The sequence below is a fragment of the Megascapheus bottae genome, chromosome 22 (genome assembly GCF_031878675.1).
Source record: "Megascapheus bottae isolate mThoBot1 chromosome 22, mThoBot2.hap1, whole genome shotgun sequence".
Classification (NCBI taxonomy): domain Eukaryota; kingdom Metazoa; phylum Chordata; class Mammalia; order Rodentia; family Geomyidae; genus Megascapheus; species Megascapheus bottae.
In genome coordinates, this window is record NC_143530.1 from 9,791,570 (window position 1) to 9,813,663 (window position 22,094).

Below are 22,094 nucleotides of genomic sequence, written 5' to 3' on the forward strand. Positions count from 1 at the left end.
AAAAAGAGCTGAAATAAATAACTTGCTCTTGACATTGAGATCGTTGACTTTGCAGTGTCTTGGAACCTTATAAATCTTGATAATAAAATGTGAATACGTGGTACGTTTTTATAGTTTCTGTCACCATGATGTCTGCCCTCTTGGGAGAGATTTTTACTCAGAGTATTTATTCAGCTTACTATCTATACCCCCTTTCACAGATTATGCATTTCGAAGCAAAGACTGAAGAGAAAGGCGTGTGGCTCTGTTTTTCCAAATCTCTGTCCCCCTCAAAAATTCTGAGTGTGAACTTTAGAGAACACATTCTGATGAATCAGAGACATGCAATTTCTCATCACAGCCCAGTATGGCCCATGAGCTTGTCAATCTAGAAGCAGGTTTAGTGGCAAGGGTAATTATATAAATTAAACATCTTCTGGCTGGGGACATTCTCACAGTTTCAGCCATCATAGCACCACATATCACATAGTGTCTTTCTTGTTACCAACTGGGCTCATGTCCATGCTCCTTACCCCATTCAGTTGTAATCCTGTCTTTCCCACCTCAACACACCCCAAATGGGACTTTAACTCCTCTCATGTGTATTCCAATAAATCCAATCCTCCACTATTCATTCTCCCAGGCCAGATACACCAGGGACATCTTGAAGTAGCTCCTTGGAAGCTGAGTCCCTTATTGCTTACTGTCTCCTGGTGGCTGTTGGGGGAACAGCAAGGAAGTAGAGTGAAGAAGCCATTCAAAAAGTCAGGATTGTTTTTTGGGGGAAAACACCATTCACCAGCTATTACAGAGTCCAGAAGAAAGAAGAATTCAACCTAAGACATAGAGACCAGGAAAACCAAAGGCCACAGAGCCGCAGGACATGGCTCTACCTCAGCAAGGAACCGGAAATGGGATAAGATGTGCTGGACAAAGAGGGCTCTGCAATGGGTTGGTGAGAAGAGGAACAAGAACAAATGGGACTTGAAGAATGAAAACAGACCAGAGAGAGGATCGTGAAGGCCAGCCAGATGTCCCCTCTGTTGGAGGCAGGTGACTTGCTACCTGATCTCACTCAATTTGGATAATCTAATGGCATGACTACCAGTGATGGGGTGAGGGCCTGTGGACAGAGGTGTGAAGGGAGCTTTGCACCAAGGCAGGTGGCTCCCGTCCCCTTTCTACCACCTGCTAGTGCCAATGGATGGATGCCAACTAGAGAAGAAGCTGAGCATCCAACGCCCTGCTCACCAAATCCCATCGGCTCCAGTTTTACATTGGTTTTGTTCCTCCATCATCATCCCAGGTGTAGGCCGAGATTTACCCACGGGGTCTGTGAGTCTAAATGAGGTTGGAGGGGTGGGCCTGGTCGGGGGATGGCGGGGAATCTTGTGTTTTATTCCAAGGGCTAAGGCAGGGGAATCATGGGCCCAGCAGGGAGCTCTTGAAGGTGGAGCTGCCTGGAAGACACCCAAGGAGATATTACACTGATGTCATCGAAGTGTCTGTGGACCACAGAGGAGTGGTCTTGGCAGCATAGACTCGGCCTATTGCTATTTTAAAGTCCACTGGACTGATGAGAGAGGGTGGTCTGGACTTAGCAAGGAGCAGAGGCTGTGGATGAGAGGCAGAGGAAGGCAAGACTTTTTAAACCATGAGGTATGTTTTAAATTCATTGTCTCTGTGAATAAAGAGAGCAAACTAAAACGACTGAAAGCTGTTGACTGTGGGGGGGGGTAGTGGGAATGGAGAAAACAAGTGTAAATGAGGGAGTCGAGCTGATTAAAATTTTTGATGTGTATGTGTAAAATACTAAAGGTGCAAAAACACCTGTGAACAATTAGCATGCACTAAAAAAATACGAATGATTTGAATATAAAGCAGGTTCTGTCCTGGGGTGGGCCCGCGTGGGAGGGGGAAGAGGACAAATGCAGAGGGAGTGGGAGGGTGAATCCGGTCAAAATACTTTATGTGTGTGTGTGAAAATGGAACAATGAGGCTTGTAAAACTAATGGGCTCTAAGAAAAATGTGGAAAATGAAATAAAGTAAAAAATAAAAACATGGGAAGCCCTAGACCATGAGTGCTACCTGCAAAGGGTATAAGAGTTCTCAAAGAAAGCTTTATTATCTAGTTCTGACCTTTGAGCCACGTTCGGATTTTATAAAATCATTAATACTAACTAAAGCCTATACAAACAGCAATCAATGTCTACAGCATGGCAGAGATGCAAACATGTTCCAGTGAATTTTGAACACAGTACTTTGTGTCCCCTCCATGCCATACATTCTGGGACAAAGGATTACAGAAACCTCTAATTCTCAGATCTACTGCTGGCAGTGGAATCAGTGTATAAATTCTGAGCAAAGGAGAAATATAGTGAAGTCGTAGAGAGCCAGAACTCTCAGTGTGCAAGAGAAAAAATGTATCAGGGTGGAATACTATGAAAAACTCTGATATAGAGAAGGAGAACTGAGTATTTGCGTTATCTCATGATGCTTTGTCATATGCATACTTCCTAGAGGAGGATACTAGTCTACAATGAGAGGGAAAGATGGGGGAGGAGGTACTGTGGTTGTGTGGATATAGCTCTAGGTGTATAAATATACAGAGACACAGAAAGGGAACAAGCAAGTGAATAAATAAACCATGAACGATGATGGGCCTACATGTCAGGGAAGGCACATGGATAGTCACTCATCCCTTGCTGATGGTTTGTAATAGTTCACAATAAACCCAAGGAAGCCTCTGATTCCACTTGCTCTGTGGGTTCTATGCCTCTAGACTTTGTCTAGGTGCTTCATCTTTCTTGAGAGCTAGCGGCCAAACTTCCTGCGGCAAATCACGGCAGAGGATCGCTGTCCCTCTTAGAAGGAGGAAGTGTCGGTGTGGTTTTGCATGCTCCTCAAAAGGATCAGATTCCCCAGAGGCTGTGACTCCTCTGGTGCTTGCCAAAATGGAATTGAAGCCCACAACACTCATTTGAGAACATTTTCTTTCAATGCTGGGGAATCAAACCCAGAACCTTCTTACATGCTAGGCAGGAACTTTATCACCGCGCCATACCGCCAGCCAATAAATGGGTAATTCTTAAATCACAAATTCACAAGTATGTGGAGATGTGTCTGTATTTTTCTGTCCACTTATGTGAAATAAGACAATTATGTAGGTGATCCCATTGATTAGATTCTTCTCAGTCTTGAAGAATTTAGTATTATTGATCCAGTATCAACGGAATCAATATCAACTGGCAAATCAGTATCTATGTCTGAGTATCTGAAGACACAGCACTGGAAATGGACAAATGTTCCAGATACAATGGATTTACATTTCAGTAGTGGTTGATATATGATCACATATGAATAAATAAGGTAGTATATGAGTTGGTGATATAGACTGTAGAAAAAAGAAAACAACTCCAGGCCAGGAGGACAGGGTTTAGAGAAAGGGGTTAGGGAATGGGTTGCAATTTGTATTCAAGGTAGCCAGGGAAGGTGACCTTTAAGTAAAGACCAGAAGCATTTAAAAAGGTGAGCCACAATATTTCAGAGGAGAAGAAATGTTCCAGGAAGTGCAATTATTCTGTGGTTGGGGGCCTGTGGCTCGAAGACCAGGAAACTGAGGGGGGAGGGGGAGTGGGGGCCATGTGAGCTAAGATCTGGGGGTGGGGTGATGAGGACGATGGTGGCTTTGGACCTTGAAGGTGTGTGTGAGAGACACACATAGAGTGACACAGGTCCTCAGTCAGCTAAGGTCTAGCCACATGTGAAAAATTTCCACCAGAGCAAGACCATTTCACTGCGTTCCATCTTCTAAGGCAAATGTATTCCCAAATGGATCCTTGAGCATTCCTTTTCTTTTTCTTTTTTGCCAGTCATGGCTTGAATTCAGGGCCTGAACACTGTCCTTGGGCTTTCTTTCTCAAGGCTAGATCTCTACCACTTGAGCCACATCACCATTTCTGGCTTTTTCTATGTATGTGGTACTGAGGAATTGAACCTGGGTTTTCACGCATGCTAGGCAAGCACTCCAACACAAACTCCCGGCCCTGAACATTACTTTTTATTCCTCTTCTCAGCTAACTTCATACAGTTTCTCCAAGTTACTAGCTAGAGGCAACAACAAAGAGCCTCCTGGTTCCATTACAGGCTTGGAAGGGCATTAGTGCCTCCTGGGTCTTTGTCCACGTCATGTTTGGGAGATGAAAAGCACCTGGAGCCAGATCAGAGGGCACAGAAGAGGCAGAACTGACATAGGTACCAAGATGTCAACAGGGTAGGGTGGGTGCTCAGGGTGGGACCCCTGGGACACTTGCGAGGGTAGAGAACCAGAGGCGTAGTGGACAGCCATGCCTGGTGGCAGGGTTAGTAAACTGTCAGTACAGCCTAGAATCTGCCAGAGGAGTTTGGGTGCCTTGAACTTCCTGAACCCTCTCTTCCGCACAGAAGAGTAGGCAGGGAGTTCAGATGGGCCCCCTCTCCCTGTGGAGAGGTAGTCTTGTTTTGGGTACCAAAGAGAGAAGGGTGAAGTGAGACTTCTTCCCCAGGGCTTGGGAGAAAGAGGCCATTTTGGCTGGATGTACGTCTCTGGCAGTCCCTGATGGATCGGGGCAAGCAAGTCTGAGGAGAGGGCTAAGAGAGTCAGGCAGGAATTACACTTCTATTGGTACACTGGGCCTTTTTAGACCACATTAATGAGCATTGTATTTGTAACGGATTTTAGGAGAAAGAGATAAGGAGCTTGAAGATTACTGCTCTATCCATGGAGAACATCAATACCAATAATACCAACTGGTTTTATGACACGACAGAGGAGAAATCATCAATGCATAAATTAGAGCTTTCAGGTTGTCATAAACACCAGGGCATCAGGATTTAGTGAGAGGAGAGCAGGCCAAGATGTGACAAAGTTGTTGTAATTGGAAGATAGGAAGAGACATTATTTTTCACAGTAACATAAAAAGAGGGGAATGGAGAGAGATTACGAGAGAATATGAAATGCACAGTCTTTGATCGGCTGAGTTAAAAATGAGCCCTTCAAATTAAAAAAACAGTGGAGGACTTACGTGATATCAGCATTGGGGTGAAGCCCAAAGACTTCCGGGTTATCTAAGGACGGTAGTGACTGGATGTACTCAAAATACTGGTCCAAAGTTTTGCATACAGGGATTTTATAGCCAGTATAAAAACAGAACGAAGGTTCAAACATCTTCTCGCTGAACCAGACCTGCAAGAGAGAGAAGAAAAGCAAGGAAATTGAGGCTGGCTCACACCTGTAACTGTAGCTATGGAGGAGGCTGAGATCTGAGGATTGCAGCTGGAAACCAACCTGGAGAGGAATGTGTGTGTCTTATCCCCAAGTAACTACCAAAAGGCTAGACGTGACACTGTAGCTCAAGCAATAGAATGCCAGTGTTGAACAACAAGAAAGATCAGGGATATTGCTCAGGTCCTGAGTTCAAGCCCCAGTACACAGAAAGAAAGCAGGAGGAGGGAGAGGAGGAAGGAAGGAAGGAAGGAAGGAAGGAAGGAAGGAAGGAAGGAAGGAAGGAAGGAAGGAAGGAAGGGAAGGATCAAATGAAAACTACCACTCTGGGGGACAGGTCACCTGAATTTCACTTTCATAAGGTTTTTAAAGCATCTTAACAAAATTACTGAGATAATATTAAGCACATGCGTGAAGAAAAGAGAGATGCCACAACACAAAACAATTCATGAGCCCTCTTCAGTACCAAAGATGGACACCTGCCCAGAGCACAGGGGCTAGCTGGGGGTGTGGCTCTCACGCCCCTGCTTGGCACTGAGGTGATGGTGGGGGGTGAGTGAGACCCAAGCCCTGCCCTGCGCTGCCCTGCACAACCCTTACTTCCACTCCTGCAGAAGGGGGCACACTCAGAGTCTGTTGGGGCCTAGCCTCCATCTCTGAGGCCTGATTCTGGCTCAGCTGCAATTAAAGGGCTTTGTCCAGGCATTTGGTCTTTTGCATACCTCTCTTAAGGCATTTCTGTGTACGTGACTCGATTGAACCCCCCGCAGTTTCGCGGGTCTCGCAGCAGCTCAAGTCTCGCGCGCTTTCCTGCACCTGTCCTGCCCACTACCTGAAAGCCCCACCCAGACCCTTAGTGGTAGCACAGGGGCCCTCTTCCTATTGGCTAGCTTCCCAGTGCCCACCTTCTCCTACCCTAACAGTATGTAACTAATTGTCTGAGGCAATAAAGTGAGGAGAGCATTAGAGAGAACGAGAGATCAGCAGAGATCAGCAGAGAGATCTGATGCGCTTTTATGGTTAACACTGCTTCCGACTCAGCGTGGTTCTTTCTTCCCCGGTGATTGGGGGAGGGCTGGGTCTTCGACACTTACCATCTCGCTCGGCTCCCGGGGGACTACAGGCTGGCCCTGTGTGTCCCTCCCCGTTCCTGTGTTGCTGCCCCGAGAGGAGCAACAGCTGGTGCCCCGTGTGAGGAAACTGCCGCCCCGTGTGAGGGCTCCACGTGCTCGAGAAACTCACCGCCGACGAGCTAATCGGACTGCGGGTAAGTGTACTCCCATCAAATATGGGAAAGAATCTTTCTAAGAATGACCCTTCCCTCGACTCTCTTAAGCTCTTCCTTAAAAGTCGAGGGTTAGAGATTTTAGTTGCACAGACATGTAAAGTTTGGGATACTTTAGTTAAAATCGCCCTGTGGCTGCCAACTAGCAACTTGGTAGACTGGAATACTTGGGAAAAAATTGAGCATCTAATCAGAAAAGCCCAGATAAATCTAGGGGAGATTCCTTCAGGAGGAGTTTATTCAGTCTTAAAGTCTAGTTTTTCTCCTCAACTTTCCAAGGAGAGGGCTGAGTCCCCTGAGGACACAGTTAACAAAGAGAGGCCAGATGCCTCCCTTACTCCCTGTGGAGATGCTAATCTCTCATTGTCTACTGAAAGGCCAAGTTCCCCTCAGGGAGATGAGAAGGAGCCACCCTTTACCCCTCCCCCATCAAACCCAGGCCATGAGCCCTCAGTAGTCTCACAGGAGGGTCCGGGCCTAGTGGGCTGCTCAGTTAGTTTCCCAACCCCCACAGCGCCAGGGTTCCATCCACCCTCAGTAGTCTCACAGGAGGGTCTGGGCCTGCCAGGGCTCCATTCACCAGACAGGCTTCTGCACGGTGCTTCTGAGGTCTACAAGATATTGCAGCCTTTGAATGGAAGTGTGTCAGAAAGGCCGGAGAGCGTGACCCCAACAGACAGTGTCACTAGTGAGGCACCATTTGAACCTGGCCCGGAGTCCTGCCAGCTATTCCTGGTTAATATTGACCCGGGTGGTAACCGCCCTGCAACCGGGTATCCCTGGGAGCCTGGCGACCTTAAGGAACTCAAAAAAGCTGTCTTAGAAGTTGGCCCTAATGCTCCTTTGATGGAAGCCATCCTCCAAGGCCTTGCTAATCAACCATGTACTGCAGCCGATTGGATGGCTCTAGCCAAAGCAGGTCTTCCAGGCCCGCTTTTCATTAAGTGGTGTGCCCTGTATAAAGAAGAATGCCGCCAACAGGCGGAGAGGAACCAACACGTGCAACCTGTAATCCCCATTACTTTGGGGATGCTTACAGGGACCTCCGATCAGTACTCAACGGGGGTCCAGCAGGCCGCCATCCCCCCTCCCTATCAGGATCAGATTACAGCTTTGGGCCTAGCGGCCTGGAGAAAACTGGAGGAGGGTCCCTCTGAGTCTCCTATAGCAGGAATTAACCAAAGACCAAGAGAGGACCTGTCTACTTTTGTTGATAGAGTTGAGAAAAGCATAAAAAGGAATTCTCTGAGCCCTTGGAACTCCCCAGTATTTGTGATTAAAAAGCCTAATGGCAAGTGGAGACTACTCCAAGATTTGAGAAAAATAAATGAGAGGATGGAACTTTTTGGGACCCCCCAAAGGGGGATGCCCTGGATACCTGCCATTCCTAATGACCAATATCTCATAGTCATAGACATCAAAGATTGTTTTTTCTCTATTCCTCTCCACCCGGAAGATACTGAGAAGTTTGCCTTCTCCCTTCCTTCATTAAATTATAAGGGGCCTGATTTGCGTTTTGAATGGACAGTTCTACCTCAAGGTATGGCCAATAGTCCTCCTATATGTCAGGACTATATGTCTAGAGTCTTATCCCCTCTTAACGAGGAGACAGGCTCATTTCTCTATGTATATATGGATGATATCATTATAGGAAGCCCAGACACTCAGCATTTAGATTGTCTTTTTGATAAATGTCTCCAACTGTTAAAAGATAATGGCTTCCAAATTGCCCCAGAAAAAATCCAAAAGATACCCCCCTTTAAAATCCTGGGATCTGTCCTAACACTGGATGTTGTGTCTCCTTTAAAACCCCAATTATCTATCCAAGATACTTATACCCTGCCCCAACTTCAAAAACTTCTTGGTGAAATTAATTGGATGAGACCATGGATCTCCATAACCACTGCAACCCTCACACCTCTTTTTGATCTCTTAAAGGCTCTTGATCTGACCTCCATAGTAACGTTGTCAGCTGATCATAAAGAGGTTCTAAATAAAATTCAATTAGCTATTGATGAAGCAGCCTTAAAGAGGTATGATCCTGCTATGCCCCTAACACTCTATGTCCTATCAGGACAGACCCTCTTTACTGCCCTTTTAGGCCAGGAAAGGGAACTTCTTCACTGGATTCACCTGTCAGTCGGAGGAACACCTAGAGTTTACTCCATGACTGACCAGATGGCAGATTGCATTGTCAAAGGACGAGACTTATCCACTCATCTTTTTGGGAGTGAACCCCATTTTCTTATTGTCCCTTTTAGGATTAATGATTTCTCTTGGCTACAAAGAAATAATGCTAGACTAGCAATAGCCATGGAAGGCTTTCCAGGTAAAGTGGATTGTCATTATGGTCCCCATAAATGGATGCGCTCCTTTAGTCAGCTGGAGTGGCAACCTCCAAAACTTTTTCTAGGTGAAGCTGATCCCTCCTTCCCCACCGTATTCACGGATGGAGGCAAGAAGGGGGCTTCTGTTGTTATTTTCCCCCCAGGTAAAGGCAATTCTTCTCCTGCAGTGACCCTGTCTCATGAAATACAGGGCTCAGCGCAGTTTAAGGAACTTTATGCGGTGGTCTTAGCTCTATATGAGGTTACTGGTCCTCTTAACCTATTCTCAGATAGCCTGTATGTGGTCAATTTGTTACCTAACCTCATGGAAGCTCATATTAAACTTGATAGTAACCCCATCACTCCTTTGATGATTCAAGCTAGAAATTTGCTCAAACAAAGGATTGCGCCTATGTTTATTCAACATCTGAGGGGACATCAAAGCCTTCCAAGTATTTTGACCAAAGGCAATGCCCTCGCTGACCAGTTAGCCTCTAATCCTGAATGTTACACTTTACAGGAGGCTATCTCTTTCCATCGGCTCACGCATGCCAACTGGAGGGGACTACACCACCGATTTCCCCAAGTTGCTATTAAAGACCTAAAAAAGATTATTAGAACCTGCAAATCATGTCACCCTTTCTTACAGGTTCCACCGCTCCAAATGGGCGGTGTTAACCCTCGAGGTCTTAGGCCTAATAATCTGTGGCAAACGGATGTTACACATTTTCCCTTTTTTGGAAAACTTAAATACATTTTTTTAACAATAGACACCTTTTCCCATGCCTGTTGGGCTACAGCCCATTCCGGGGAGAGAGCTAAACATGCTATCAGTCATTTTCTTCAATGTTTTGCTACCCTCGGATTGCCAGACCAAATAAAAACCGATAATGGTCCGTGTTTTGTAAGCAAGTCTCTTGATGACTTCTTTAAACAATGGCAAATTACCCATACTACTGGCATCCCTCATAATCCCAGAGGACAAGCAATAGTAGAAAGATATAACCATGTCCTTAAATCTCAATTAATAAAACAAAAAAGGGGGAATACACTCCCCCCCCATGATCAGCTAAAGATGGCTTTGTTTACTCTCAATATTTTAAATTTTGCCAAAGGGGAACATCTCTCACCCTTCCAGAAACATTGGACAACTTCTATTCCCTATCGAACTGTCTATGTCCGGTGGAAGGACCCCCTTAATGGGGAGTGGAGGGGCCCTGACCCCCTCATTACAGCTGGAAGAGGATTTGGTTGTGTTTTCCCCACTGATGAAACAAAGCCAATTTGGGTCCCTACAAGGGATCTTAAATATTGTCCCCAAATATGGAGGGACCCCAATAATACTGATGAAGACCCAGAAGGCTCTCTGCCTCCTGAGGATATCTCTCTCTTCTTTTTCAGAATAAATGATGGACCTTACAGTGCTGATCCTGTTTCTTCTTGGAGTCAAGATACCCATCATCAAGTTCCTCTGGACCGGACTGCACAGATGACTACCCTATGTCCTTCCATCCCTTGGTCCTATACTCCTCTTCTTCTTACTCTTAACTTTTGGGCCCTGTGTTATCAATAAGGTTACAATTCATTCAAAGCAGGATAGAATCCATTCAGTTGATGAACGAATCCACTCAATTGATGAACGTACAGGTGCATTACCAGAGGCTTGCTACCAATGCCAATAACTCCTATGACCAAGGAGAGCCCAATGACGAGGAAGGATCCCTTGACTCCCCTTAGATGTCTCCCCGAGAGCCAATGACGGGTAAGATCTCTGGAGCGGGGACAACCTAAGACAGGCCCGGGGGTGATCTGTACAGTGGGACAGAAGGCCGCAGAGCACTCAATGACGGGTAAGATTCCCTGAAGGGGACGACCTAAGACAGGGGCTTTGCGCGCTTGTCCCCCCCTGTTCTAATAAACAAAAAAGGGGGAATTGTTGGGGCCTAGCCTCCATCTCTGAGGCCTGATTCTGGCTCAGCTGCAATTAAAGGGCTTTGTCCAGGCATTTGGTCTTTTGCATACCTCTCTTAAGGCATTTCTGTGTACGTGACTCGATTGAACCCCCCGCAGTTTCGCGGGTCTCGCAGCAGCTCAAGTCTCGCGCGCTTTCCTGCACCTGTCCTGCCCACTACCTGAAAGCCCCACCCAGACCCTTAGTGGTAGCACAGGGGCCCTCTTCCTATTGGCTAGCTTCCCAGTGCCCACCTTCTCCTACCCTAACAGTATGTAACTAATTGTCTGAGGCAATAAAGTGAGGAGAGCATTAGAGAGAACGAGAGATCAGCAGAGATCAGCAGAGAGATCTGATGCGCTTTTATGGTTAACACTGCTTCCGACTCAGCGTGGTTCTTTCTTCCCCGGTGATTGGGGGAGGGCTGGGTCTTCGACACTTACCATCTCGCTCGGCTCCCGGGGGACTACAGGCTGGCCCTGTGTGTCCCTCCCCGTTCCTGTGTTGCTGCCCCGAGAGGAGCAACAAGAGTCCATAGAGGGCAACCCCTACAGAGGTTTCCTGTGTCTCCCCTGCAGGGGCAGGAGCAGGGGCAGGGGCCAGGGGAGGGGAGTCTCCTGCCATGGGACTGCGCACGTGCAATTTGCTTGCAACAACCCAGATCACCTGCACAAGATCAGAACTCCTAAGCCTCTCCCTGCCATCATCGTCCTCTGTTAATTCAGTCCTGTCCCGGTTGTTCCCCTTAAGATATCCCCATGAACTGGTTATCTGTAACAGTGCAGAAGCAGTGTACACTTGGGGTGAACAGACTTATTCTGAAGAATGGGGGAAATGCTGCTGAAGGCCTATTAGCCTGTTTGAGGCAATGACTTTGTGTCTCTTGGAGTGATTTTTCCCAGCAGGGAGGGAAATAATGGCAAGGCACAATGTCTGGGTCACTCAGAGGGCTGAAGCAGAAGGGGCTGTGCTGTCCCCAGTCAGCCTCACCTTCTCTACAGCTTCCCCTCGACAGCCTTCTTGCAGCTCCTTTTTAGATCCAGTGATTGCTCAGAAATACCCAATGTCCTAGTTCCCTGGGAAGCTTCATTTGCTTTAGTTCTATCCTATTCAACGCCCGTGCACCTGGCACTGAGCTGAGAACTGGAACAGAACGCAAGGATGAGGAGACTTGTAGTCCTTTCTTTCGAGGAGTCTGTGACCCAGCAGAGGGACAAGCAAACGAATCTATCAAGCACAATACAAAGTGCACTGAGGTAAGAGCCAGAAGGGAGAAGGAAATAAGCAAAACACGATGGGAGCTTAAAGCAGGAGGAAAGAGTGGTCAAGCGAATGTCAGGAATGGTTTTATCAAGGAGGAGATTTGGCAGCGATGCCTTGAAGGAGAATTTGGGATTAGGAAAGGCATAGAATAAAGGAAGCAAAATAAAATGTTAGGCAGGTTCAGGAAGTCATGATGTCTAGGGTAAATATAATAGAGCAGGAAGAGACACAAGAGGAATGGTGAGGCGCGACGGTGATTAATTCAAGAATGAGGAACAGTGCTAAGGGCACATTTATTAATCAGAAAGATGAAATATCCTATATTTGTCTTTCAGTGATGTGGAGGATTTGAATGGGAGGAAGATATCCTAGGGGGTCTTAAACCTTTAGATAACAAAGGACCAAATGGATTCTGTGTTGCCAGCTGATGTCTATAGAAGCACAGGGAAGTTTAGTGCTCTGTTCCGAGGATAATCTTCTCTAAGGGCGGCAGGGTACATCACCCCAGCTGGTGACAGAATTTGCCTTCCAGGTTCCGCTGCACACAAGGCTACAGGTGTCTTGTCCGTCCATTGTGAGAATTCCTCTAGGCCACACACTGCAGAGCAGGCTTGGGATACAGGAAGTGGTCATACCACACAGCTCACACACCCCGTGCCAGGCTGAGCAATGGCTCGACGCTGTGTTTGCCAGCAGAGATCTTACTACAAAGAACTCCATGGCTATGATATACTAACCTATTAGGCAATGCACACTGCTGCTTTGACCTGTGCCAAGGCTCAGGAGGAGCTTGAGTCTGATAGATATTGTTTGTAGTTTTCACCTTCAATGTTGTGACAGCTGGGATGGATAAGGAATAATGTTCTCTAGAAATGGTTTACCAGGATGCTCTAGGTGAATTTTATTAGGTACAGAGAAAGAAATGGACATTTTGTCCATTTTTAATGATCTGGTCTCATAGAATAAATGAGGAAACCTACATGATGGTAAGTTCCTCCATCAATTATTTGGGACTTGAAGTCACTGTGAGCCTAGGACTCACAGGACAAGGGATAGAAATGTGGCCAGCGTTCCCCGCGGGGCCCTGGGGAGGCCTGAGCAGGCGCACTTTGCTCATGCAGAGGCAGCCACATCAACCTTTGCACTTCTCGGCGAATTAGTTTTGAGCTGCTATGCTTTGTACTTTTCTCCTCTAAAGTTTGGCATCCTCATTTCAAACAGAAAGTACTCTTGTTGGAAAGGGGAAAAAGCAATGAAATACGTCTCCACTTTATGCATTTCCTCTCTAAATTGACTCACTCTCGCAAAGCAATTGAGCAGACGTTTGTCGAAGTCATCTGTCACTCTGCCTCCATATTGTACTTCTCCAATCATGTACCGAACTGTGCTCCATGAGACACCCTTTATTAAAAAAGAAAAAAGACAAGTTATTCGCCATCCTGAAAAACCACGGGCTAATGAAACTGTTTAAAACCATTCATTTTCCTTACATAAACAGCTCACATATCCCCTGGCTGAGGGATTTTTTTTTCCCAAGCAGAAAAATAATAAAAAAAAATCTATGCTAGTGTTAGTTGGTATGCTGCCCATTAGTTATTTAAAATGGGGGGGTATTTTTCACTCTGAACTGTAATCACCTATAATACTCATTACAGTCATATCTAGCTGTTAGAAGTGAAGGAAGTGTTTTGGTGAAAAAAGGAGAATAATCAAGTAATCAACATTTCGATAGAATGTTGATTTACATTTTCATAGCAATGTATTTTCGAGAATCAGTTCAAAAAACAAATGGGGAAAAAGTATTTGTTCACAAGACTTTCCATGGTATTCTGTGAACTAAAACTCCATCAACGATTCATTAATTTCTATAGCAATCTCCTAGAAGCAATATAGTTCAGATAGCAACAGTTATTTCCTTTAAAACAATTCCTCAATCCACGTGGGACAAAGATATGTGAGAGTGAATGACTCTTACTTGTTTTCCGGGTTTAATTTTTATCTTTTCAGCTAGGTTGCCTTTCAAAGAAATGATTTCAAGGTAACTATTGTTTTTGTACAGTGACATGATGAATAACTATGAAATATGAACTCATACCATATAATTTCTCACCAAAGTGTCAAACTCTTAATTTAATATCCTTTGTCATTTCAGGGAAAATGATAGCTTGGTTCTAGAGTTCTTCCCTGAACAAGACCACATCCATTTATGATGCCAGTGCCACAACTGCCTACTGTGGGAATGAAGAACAGGTGGCCAGTAAAAGTGAAATTTATTATGCTTTCATTGTATACCTTGTACACTAGGTGTCCACAAAAACCTAATACATGTTTACCTCATACTCTGTGGCTCCTTGGAAAGAGAAAATGGGCTTGGAGGCTCATTAACTCGCCAATGGCTACTCAAAGCCAGACTGCCAACCCTCTACAGCATGAGAATGAAATGACAGCGCAGCTTGCACTCTGAGCTCTGTGAAGTCTCCCTTCTCACCCCCAAATCTGGCCCTCATCCATCTGATAGGGATACTAGCAGTGCATTCAGTGACTATCTCTTGCAAATACATGCACTGTAGGAAGTAGAAAGCATCACACAGTAATGGGCAATGAACACTGCTAGACAAGACCACCATAGCCAGGCACTAGTGATTCACGCCTGGAATCCTAGCCACTCAGGAGGCTGGGATCTAAGGATTGAGATTAGAAGCCACTCAGGGCAGGAAAGTCCATGAGATTCTTATCTCCTGTTAACCAGCAAAAAGCCAAAAACAGAGCTGTGGCTCCAGCGGTAGAGTGCTAGCTTTGAGTGAAAAAAAGAAAAAAAAAAGATAAGCTAGGATGTAAGGCCCCGAGTTCCAGCTTCAATAGAGTACAAACAATAAATAAACTAAACAAATAAAAAGACTCAGGGTTGGGGTGTGTGGCAGAGCCCTTGTCTAGCATGGACAAAGCTGTGGCTCCATACCCAGCAGCAGAAAAAAAGTGAAAAAGGATTTCCTTGTGTGCTGGCAGGTCTCAGGTTCTCGTTGAAGGAACCAGAGAAGCCAGGCCAACTGAAGGTGTGCTCCTCCAGAGGTATCCCTTGGCAGCTGGGGTGATATGGGGGAGATGGTGGTATTTTGTAGCACACTGTTTTATCCCTGCACTGACAAGCAGGCTTGGTGTGTGCAAATGTGTTGGTGTGAGGAGGAGGAAGGAGACACTGCACCAGTCAGCTGATGAGACTGATCAGTCCCCTTAACAAGGGGAGCCCCAGGCGAGTTCATGCTATGCCACAGGTAGCGAGAAGCAAGAATAAAAGAAAAGCAGCGCGTCTGGGCTTGGTCTATAATCCTATTTACTTGGAAGGCAGAGATGGGAATGATCATTGCTCAGGCCAGCCCTGGCAAAACTGGTCAGGAGACTCCTCCATCTCAATCAATAAAAGCTGAGCATGGTGAAGCATTCCTGTCATTCCAGCAAATGGAAATTTGGGAGATTGTGGTCCAGGTTGACCACAATCATTAAGGCAAAAACATCTTGGGAAAAATAGCTGCAGCCAAAAAGAAGGCTGAGAGTATGGCTCAAATGGTAAAGCACCTACCTAACAAGTACACAGCCTCAAGTTCAAACCCAATTAATGCCAAAATAAAGTACAAAAAAAGAGATTATTTCACTTACCTTTTTAATATCACATTCATCCAGGTGATTTTGAATAAACTGAACACTGGCTGAAAAATCAGCAGAATTGAATTCGTAGGGAATATTCCATCCTAAGGGACCAAATTTTCGTCTTTCCTTAAAAACAAGAAAAAAAAATAAGTATTGAGTAAGATTTTTTTTAAGTTTCAAAAACTGTACATAGCTGATTCCATTTTTGTTTCTGTTAAAATGTGCTATCATAAAATTAAAGCTATGTTACCAAGGCAAGTTGGCACTGTTGTAAAAGAACATTATGTACAATTTTGGACATATTAATGGCTAAAAATATTATTTCATGCCATACACCAGTGGCTCACACCTGTAATCCTAGCTATTCAAGAGGCTGAAACCTAGAGGATCACAGTTTGAAGTCAGTCCAGGCAGAAAGTCCGAGAGAACCCAATCTCCAATTAACCAGCAAAACCTACCAGCCTGAAGACACAACTGCAGAGGTAGAGTGCCAGCTATGTGCAAGACAAGCAGGATGAGTGTGAGGATCTAAGTTCAAACCCTGGTATCAGTGCACATGCGCGCGCGCGCACGCACACACACACACACACACACACACACACATTATTTCATGACACTGCAGTCAAATGTTTTATGTAAACAAATCTCCAAAGGGGGAGGGGAACATGATAGAGGAGCTGATTGTAAAGGTGTGGAAATGTAACCATGAAGTCCTCTGAATAAATCGTCCTCTGAAAGTTAATAAAAACATAAAGTAACAAATCTCCATATGATAACTTGGAATTCTTAGGTTTAAAAAAATGTCTAGGTCTTAGAACAGTATACAAGGTACTTAATAAATATCTTTTCAATTAATTATTATTCTAAAGCAGACCCTTGGATACTGGAAAATGTTAAATGTAAGAGTATGAATTTTTCAAGTTGAATAATTCAAGCATTCCAGAGCATTTAATCAAGTTACATTAGGTTTTGAAAAATACAAATTTCCATTGCACACAGATGCACCTGTCTTAAAACTTTCACTGGAATACCAGAGCCTTATAGCCTCTTCTCATATGATCTCAAACTTTAGAACCACCAAATTTCCTATGGGTAATTAAACCTGACTCAGTCCAAATAAGCAAATGGTTTTGAAGCTCCACACACACTGTTTTATAAGCACATAAATTCTAGAACGGACACCTCAGGACTCTGAGCACCCAGCAAGCCACACGGATGGGTGTACATGTCTGAGATGATGTGTGGAGAGTGGAATGCTTGTGTATTATGGGAAGACAGAAGTCTACTTTATTAAAGAAGAACTAACTTTTCTCTTTTCCACCTTCCCCGATCTAACATCCAAATGTGTATGCCTATATACATACATGCACCTGTGAGCACTTGCGTGCACACACACATGTACACACACACGTACACACACACACATGTTGTTTCCACACTCCATTGCATCCTCACTGCAGCTATCCAAGACCTCACACACTGAATATCCTCACTGCTTAAAGTAATCTCCCTGGACCCATTGGTTATGCATCTAGAATTCCAGTTTCTAGGGTGACATAGGCAGAATGATGAGTTCCAGGCCAGTTCAAGTGTGAGGCCTTGGGCTCCTTCCCCAGCACCACACAATACATTTTTATAAGAAATCTCAATGAATATGAGCTTGGATACAATCATGCACAGGTCAGAGAAGAAATTCAGGAAGCATGGAGGCGTTAATTTACAGAATTGTCAGAGTGTGCTTTTAAAATATTAAGGAAATCATTAACACTAATTTGGATCCAGATGCTCTGACCCTGTGAAATAAAAGGAGGACAGAAAGGGGTGGGGAAACAACAAAATTCTTATAAAGCAGAGAATGCTACCATTATTTCTGACCTGTGTTTCTTAAGATTTGCACAATGTAACTCCCAACCCTCATGCGTTGATCTGATCAGAGGTGGAACAGGGCCTACGAAGTCTCCCAGTCTCCTCCTTCCAGGAGTTGGAGTTTATACCCAGGACCTGCAAACTCATCCCTGTGCCGTATCATCTCCCACCTGTGCCTAGAGGATGTGACAAGGGACTCCTCCCTTGGTCCAAGTTTGAGCATGGAGGCCGTGGCCTATCAGACTGTCAGTTTCTCTGGATGGTTTCTTGGCCTCACTCTTTCTATTACTGCATTTGGTTTCCATAGTTGTTTCCTGTTGAGCTACTAGGAGAGACAAATGGCCATCCACTCAGCATTGACGAATGACTATGAGAACAAAAGAAACTTGAACTTCTTCTTCTCACCTTCTGGAAATCAACTCCTAGGCTGACCCAGAGTCCTGAATGACTAGATCTGAATGTTTTCAGAATCATTGAGATGAATGTCTTCTAAATTATTCCAAGAACAAGGATGGACTAAGAATCTATCATATATTCATATATTAATATTGAAGGACCCAGCAAATCCTTTGTTGTTTGAGATTTCTCCCATCTGAGGTCTTCAAAGACAGGAATGTTAAACACTTACTGAAATGGGAATGTTTCCCATTTTCTGAGAGAAGAGAGAGAGAGAGAGAGAGAGAGAGAGAGAGAGAGAGAGAGAGAGAGAGAGAGAGAGAGAGAGAAAGAGAGAGAGAGAGCGCAAGAATCAAAATCAGCTAGTTTTATCTATACATTTGACTTAATTTTTAAAATTTAAGGTTCAATTAGACAGGGACTGGAATGAGAACCAATTCTTTCTTTCCAATTACTGAAGCTATTCAAATTGGCTCTACAGAAACACTTCCATTTATATGCATTGAGCAATCTGCAATTTAGTTGCTCCTTAAATGTGATCTCTGAAAATAGCCCCAATGCTGAAATTTGGTTCCCATTTATGTCATTTCCTATCTGTTTTCATCTGAAACATTCCCTGTTAAAGTTGGTTCACAAATGTCACAGTTTGTTGACCTTGTCTTAAAAAGGGAAAAAAAGACCCAGACTTGGTGGTTGTCGTTTTGTTTTGTAAATGAAGTCATTCCACTTGGCTACTCTTTTTTTTTTTTTTTTTTTTTTTTTGCACCTACTATTCTCTCTAGGTGACAATAAAGGAAAAAGAAACACTGAATTATCACCTTGGCATGAATGCAAACCACTGGAGCCTAAGAGCTCATTTGGAGACTGAACAGCAAGAGATTTTTGCTCAAGTTGTATAGAATATTGGACCTCTTAGGTCCAATTAGTAATTTGGAAGCCATGAATGAGCACAATAGCAGAACATTAACATACAGGTGTTGTCAAGATGTTTGGATCCATGTGAGAAAATAGGTCTTGGAAACAAGAAAGGAATAATATGAATGTGACTGGAATTAACTGTCAAAATTTAACACATGCCAGCCTGAAAAACACATTCATTCAGAGGCTTTGGGTTCAGAATGAAACCTGATGCTTGAGAAGAAGAGACTTCCAGATCTAGTAAAGGTGAGGAGCAGAGAGTGGAACACAGTCACGAGCTTCTAGTTCAAGGTGGCACTCTTCCAAGCAGGAATTAACAGGTTCAGCTACTTCAGCAGTGGAAGGTAGATTTGAACATAAAAACCTTATTTGGTCAGCCAGGCACTGGCAACTCACTCCTGTAATCCTAGCTAGGATTGAGAGTTCCATGTCAGCCTGGGCAGGAAAGTCTGTGAGACTCTTATTTCCAATTAACCAACAAAAAGCCAGATGGGGGCGTATTGCTCAAGTGGTAGAGCACTAGCCTTGAGTAAAAAAACCATTCGAATAGCCAGTCTACTTCCTCTTTAGGCTGAACAATCCAGTTTCTTCTTTTTATTCCAGAACTCCTAATGAAATCCGGGAAACTTGGTAATACAGGAAACTGCTTAGACCACTGATGAGATTTGCTCCGTGAACTCATTATTTTAAGGATGGCAGAACCATTTCCAACCTTATAGTAGACTCTACTTCTACAGAATCAATCCACTCCATCCTCAAATGAGACAGTTAACTATCAGACTCTAATAACCCATGCTGATACAGAAAGAAAAAATACATTCCATACTAGACAATATTAGGGGAATTTGAATTGGAAAGAAATAATGAACAAAACCAGAACTGCTGGAAATCATGCTCCCTTGTGGTGCAAGCATTAAACTCATGCGCTGTTGCTGTAATTATACAAAAACATTTAAGCTAAAACTTTTATAGGCCTCTTGCCCCAAAGCAAAAACTTTACATTCATTTTTATGGCTGGAACAAGTGTTGGTTAGGGCTTGAGCATAAGAAAGCAGAACGTAAGCGAAGTAAACACTTTTCTGTATGAGGAACTATTAATGAAGTGATTTTTTGGACTTTGATGATATGGCCATTTTTATTTAATATTTAAATTATTTTTAAGAACCATGATAAAACTTACATATTTGCAGCTGCTAGAGCAGGCCCTCAGAGACTTTAAATCCACAATTCCTTAAGGGCTCACTATCCTGAGCTCACAGCAAAATGACTTCAGCCAAACCATCACTGCAAAGACTCAAGAGCTGTGTCTATGCTGTTAAAAAGTCCCAGATAGAGGCTCAAAGTGGGCAAGCCAAAGTGACAAGAAGTAGAATAAGAAGGGTGTAATGATGGCTGAAGTTTCCCCCTTCATGACAACTCCATGTTGGCCCAGCAGTCTCAATTCTTGTGTATTAAAATCACCTCGGAAGCTCTTAAAAAGACTGAGCCCTTTGGGCCAGGGCCCAAGGGCTTGCTGGGCACAATTGCCTAAGAAGTTTATTACACAGATTGTTACTAGTTTCATTTTTAGAATCCCATGTGATCAAGTTTTGCTTTAAGACCATGAAAAAAAAGACATTTATTATGCTGGGTGCTAACAGTTCACCTCTGTGATCCTAGCTTCTCAAGAGGCTGAGGTCTGAGGATTCAAAGCCAGCTTGGGGAGTCTCTGAGACTCTTACTCAAATCAACTACCAAAAAAAAAAAGCCAAAAATAGAGCTGTGGATCAAGTGGTAGAGCACTAGCTAAGGGACAGCACCCAGGTTCTGAGTTCAAGCCCCAATACTTGCACACACACATAAACACACGCGCATGTACATGTATATGTGTGAACACACATGAATATTCACAAAAGTACTGAAAAATGGAATGTTTTGCCCCATCAATAGGGGGAAAAACAGCATAGATCTGGATGACCAATTTTTTTTTTAAATCTTGGGGTGTGTTCACATTTTGCTTCACCACTGGACTGCGATCCCCTTGTTCTCTTTCTGCTTAGCATCTGGATAGCCTCTGTCACCACCTTGGTCATATGGAGAAGTCCCCAGTCCCATAAGCATGGAGGAAGGGTTGAATCATCACTCCTGGGAACCAAAGTGTAAAATATACTATTTGCTAATGGAGAATTATGTAACAGAGTTAAAGCAATATTTGTATTAGAGAACGATTCTCAGAGAAGAGCATGGAAAGTCGACGAGCAATCTGAAAGCTGAACTTTACAATCCAGAGGCCATGACAGAGATCAGCAAAAATAATCACGGACAAAAGCATGGCTGCTTGGGCCGGGAGTTTGGCCTAGTGGTTAAAGTGCTTGCCTAGCATGCATGAAGACCCAGGTTCGATTCCTCGGTACCACATATATAGAAAAAAGCCAGAAGTGGTGCTGAGGCTCAAGTGGTAGAGCTCTAGCCTTGAGAAAGTCCAAGGACAGTGCTCAGGCCCTGAGCCCAAGCCCAGGACTGGCAAAAAAAAAAAAAAAAAAAAAAAAAAAAAGCATGGCTGCTCTCCCAGGACTGAGAAAACACTTCAGCTCCCTCTGGTGTGATCAAAACAGTCATGGGAACAATTTGCCTCCATTTTGGGGGAAGTCTACACAACCATTGGGCACAGCTGAGCGCCTGTGGCTCCTGGGACACAACGGAGGCTCAGTCTATCCTTTTCCCCAGTGCCAGGGAAGGAGAATTGTAGCAAGCAGTTAAAGGAGACTCTTTACCTCTCTGTAAGACCAAGGAATAAATAGAGTGAATTACAGTTATGCGGCTTCCCAGTACCCAACAACCTATAAAACTCAAATAGAGAAAAACACAACAATGAATTTTAAAAAAAGTCCTACAGATTTGTAGCTTGATCACCATAAGATGACAAAAATCCCTAGGTAAGTTAATAGTATGTAAGAGCAAATAGCCAACAAACAACGTGAGAGAGGAAGCAGCTGCTGTCACCCTCCCTCCTCCAGGCCAGCCACCACTTTCACCTCCTGGTATTAACTGGAGCCATTGCAAACTTCAGCCAGAGCCAGACAGTCCCAGATCCACTGCGTCCTGTGTACTTAACCTCTCCCAGTCTCAATGGCCTCATTATTAACGCAGTGATTAATCCTGTTTTGAAATGTGGTGGTTGTTATTGTGTAAGATGGGGTTCATAAAATTCCGGGCTCGTA

The 22,094-nt window shown here is 44.3% G+C and overlaps 1 protein-coding gene across 1 annotated transcript in view; it reads right to left on the bottom strand.

Moving 5' to 3' along the window:
* Dnah8 (dynein axonemal heavy chain 8) overlaps window positions 1-22,094 on the bottom strand; it is a 206,488-nt gene that overhangs the window by 24,804 nt on the left and 159,590 nt on the right. Inside the window, exons 85-87 of the mRNA XM_090355742.1 lie at window positions 15,724-15,840; window positions 13,369-13,470; window positions 5,044-5,204 (exon numbers count right to left, since the gene is read on the bottom strand). Of these exons, the coding sequence (XP_090211868.1) occupies window positions 5,044-5,204; window positions 13,369-13,470; window positions 15,724-15,840 (380 nt within the window). The remainder of the gene's footprint in view (window positions 1-5,043; window positions 5,205-13,368; window positions 13,471-15,723; window positions 15,841-22,094) is intronic.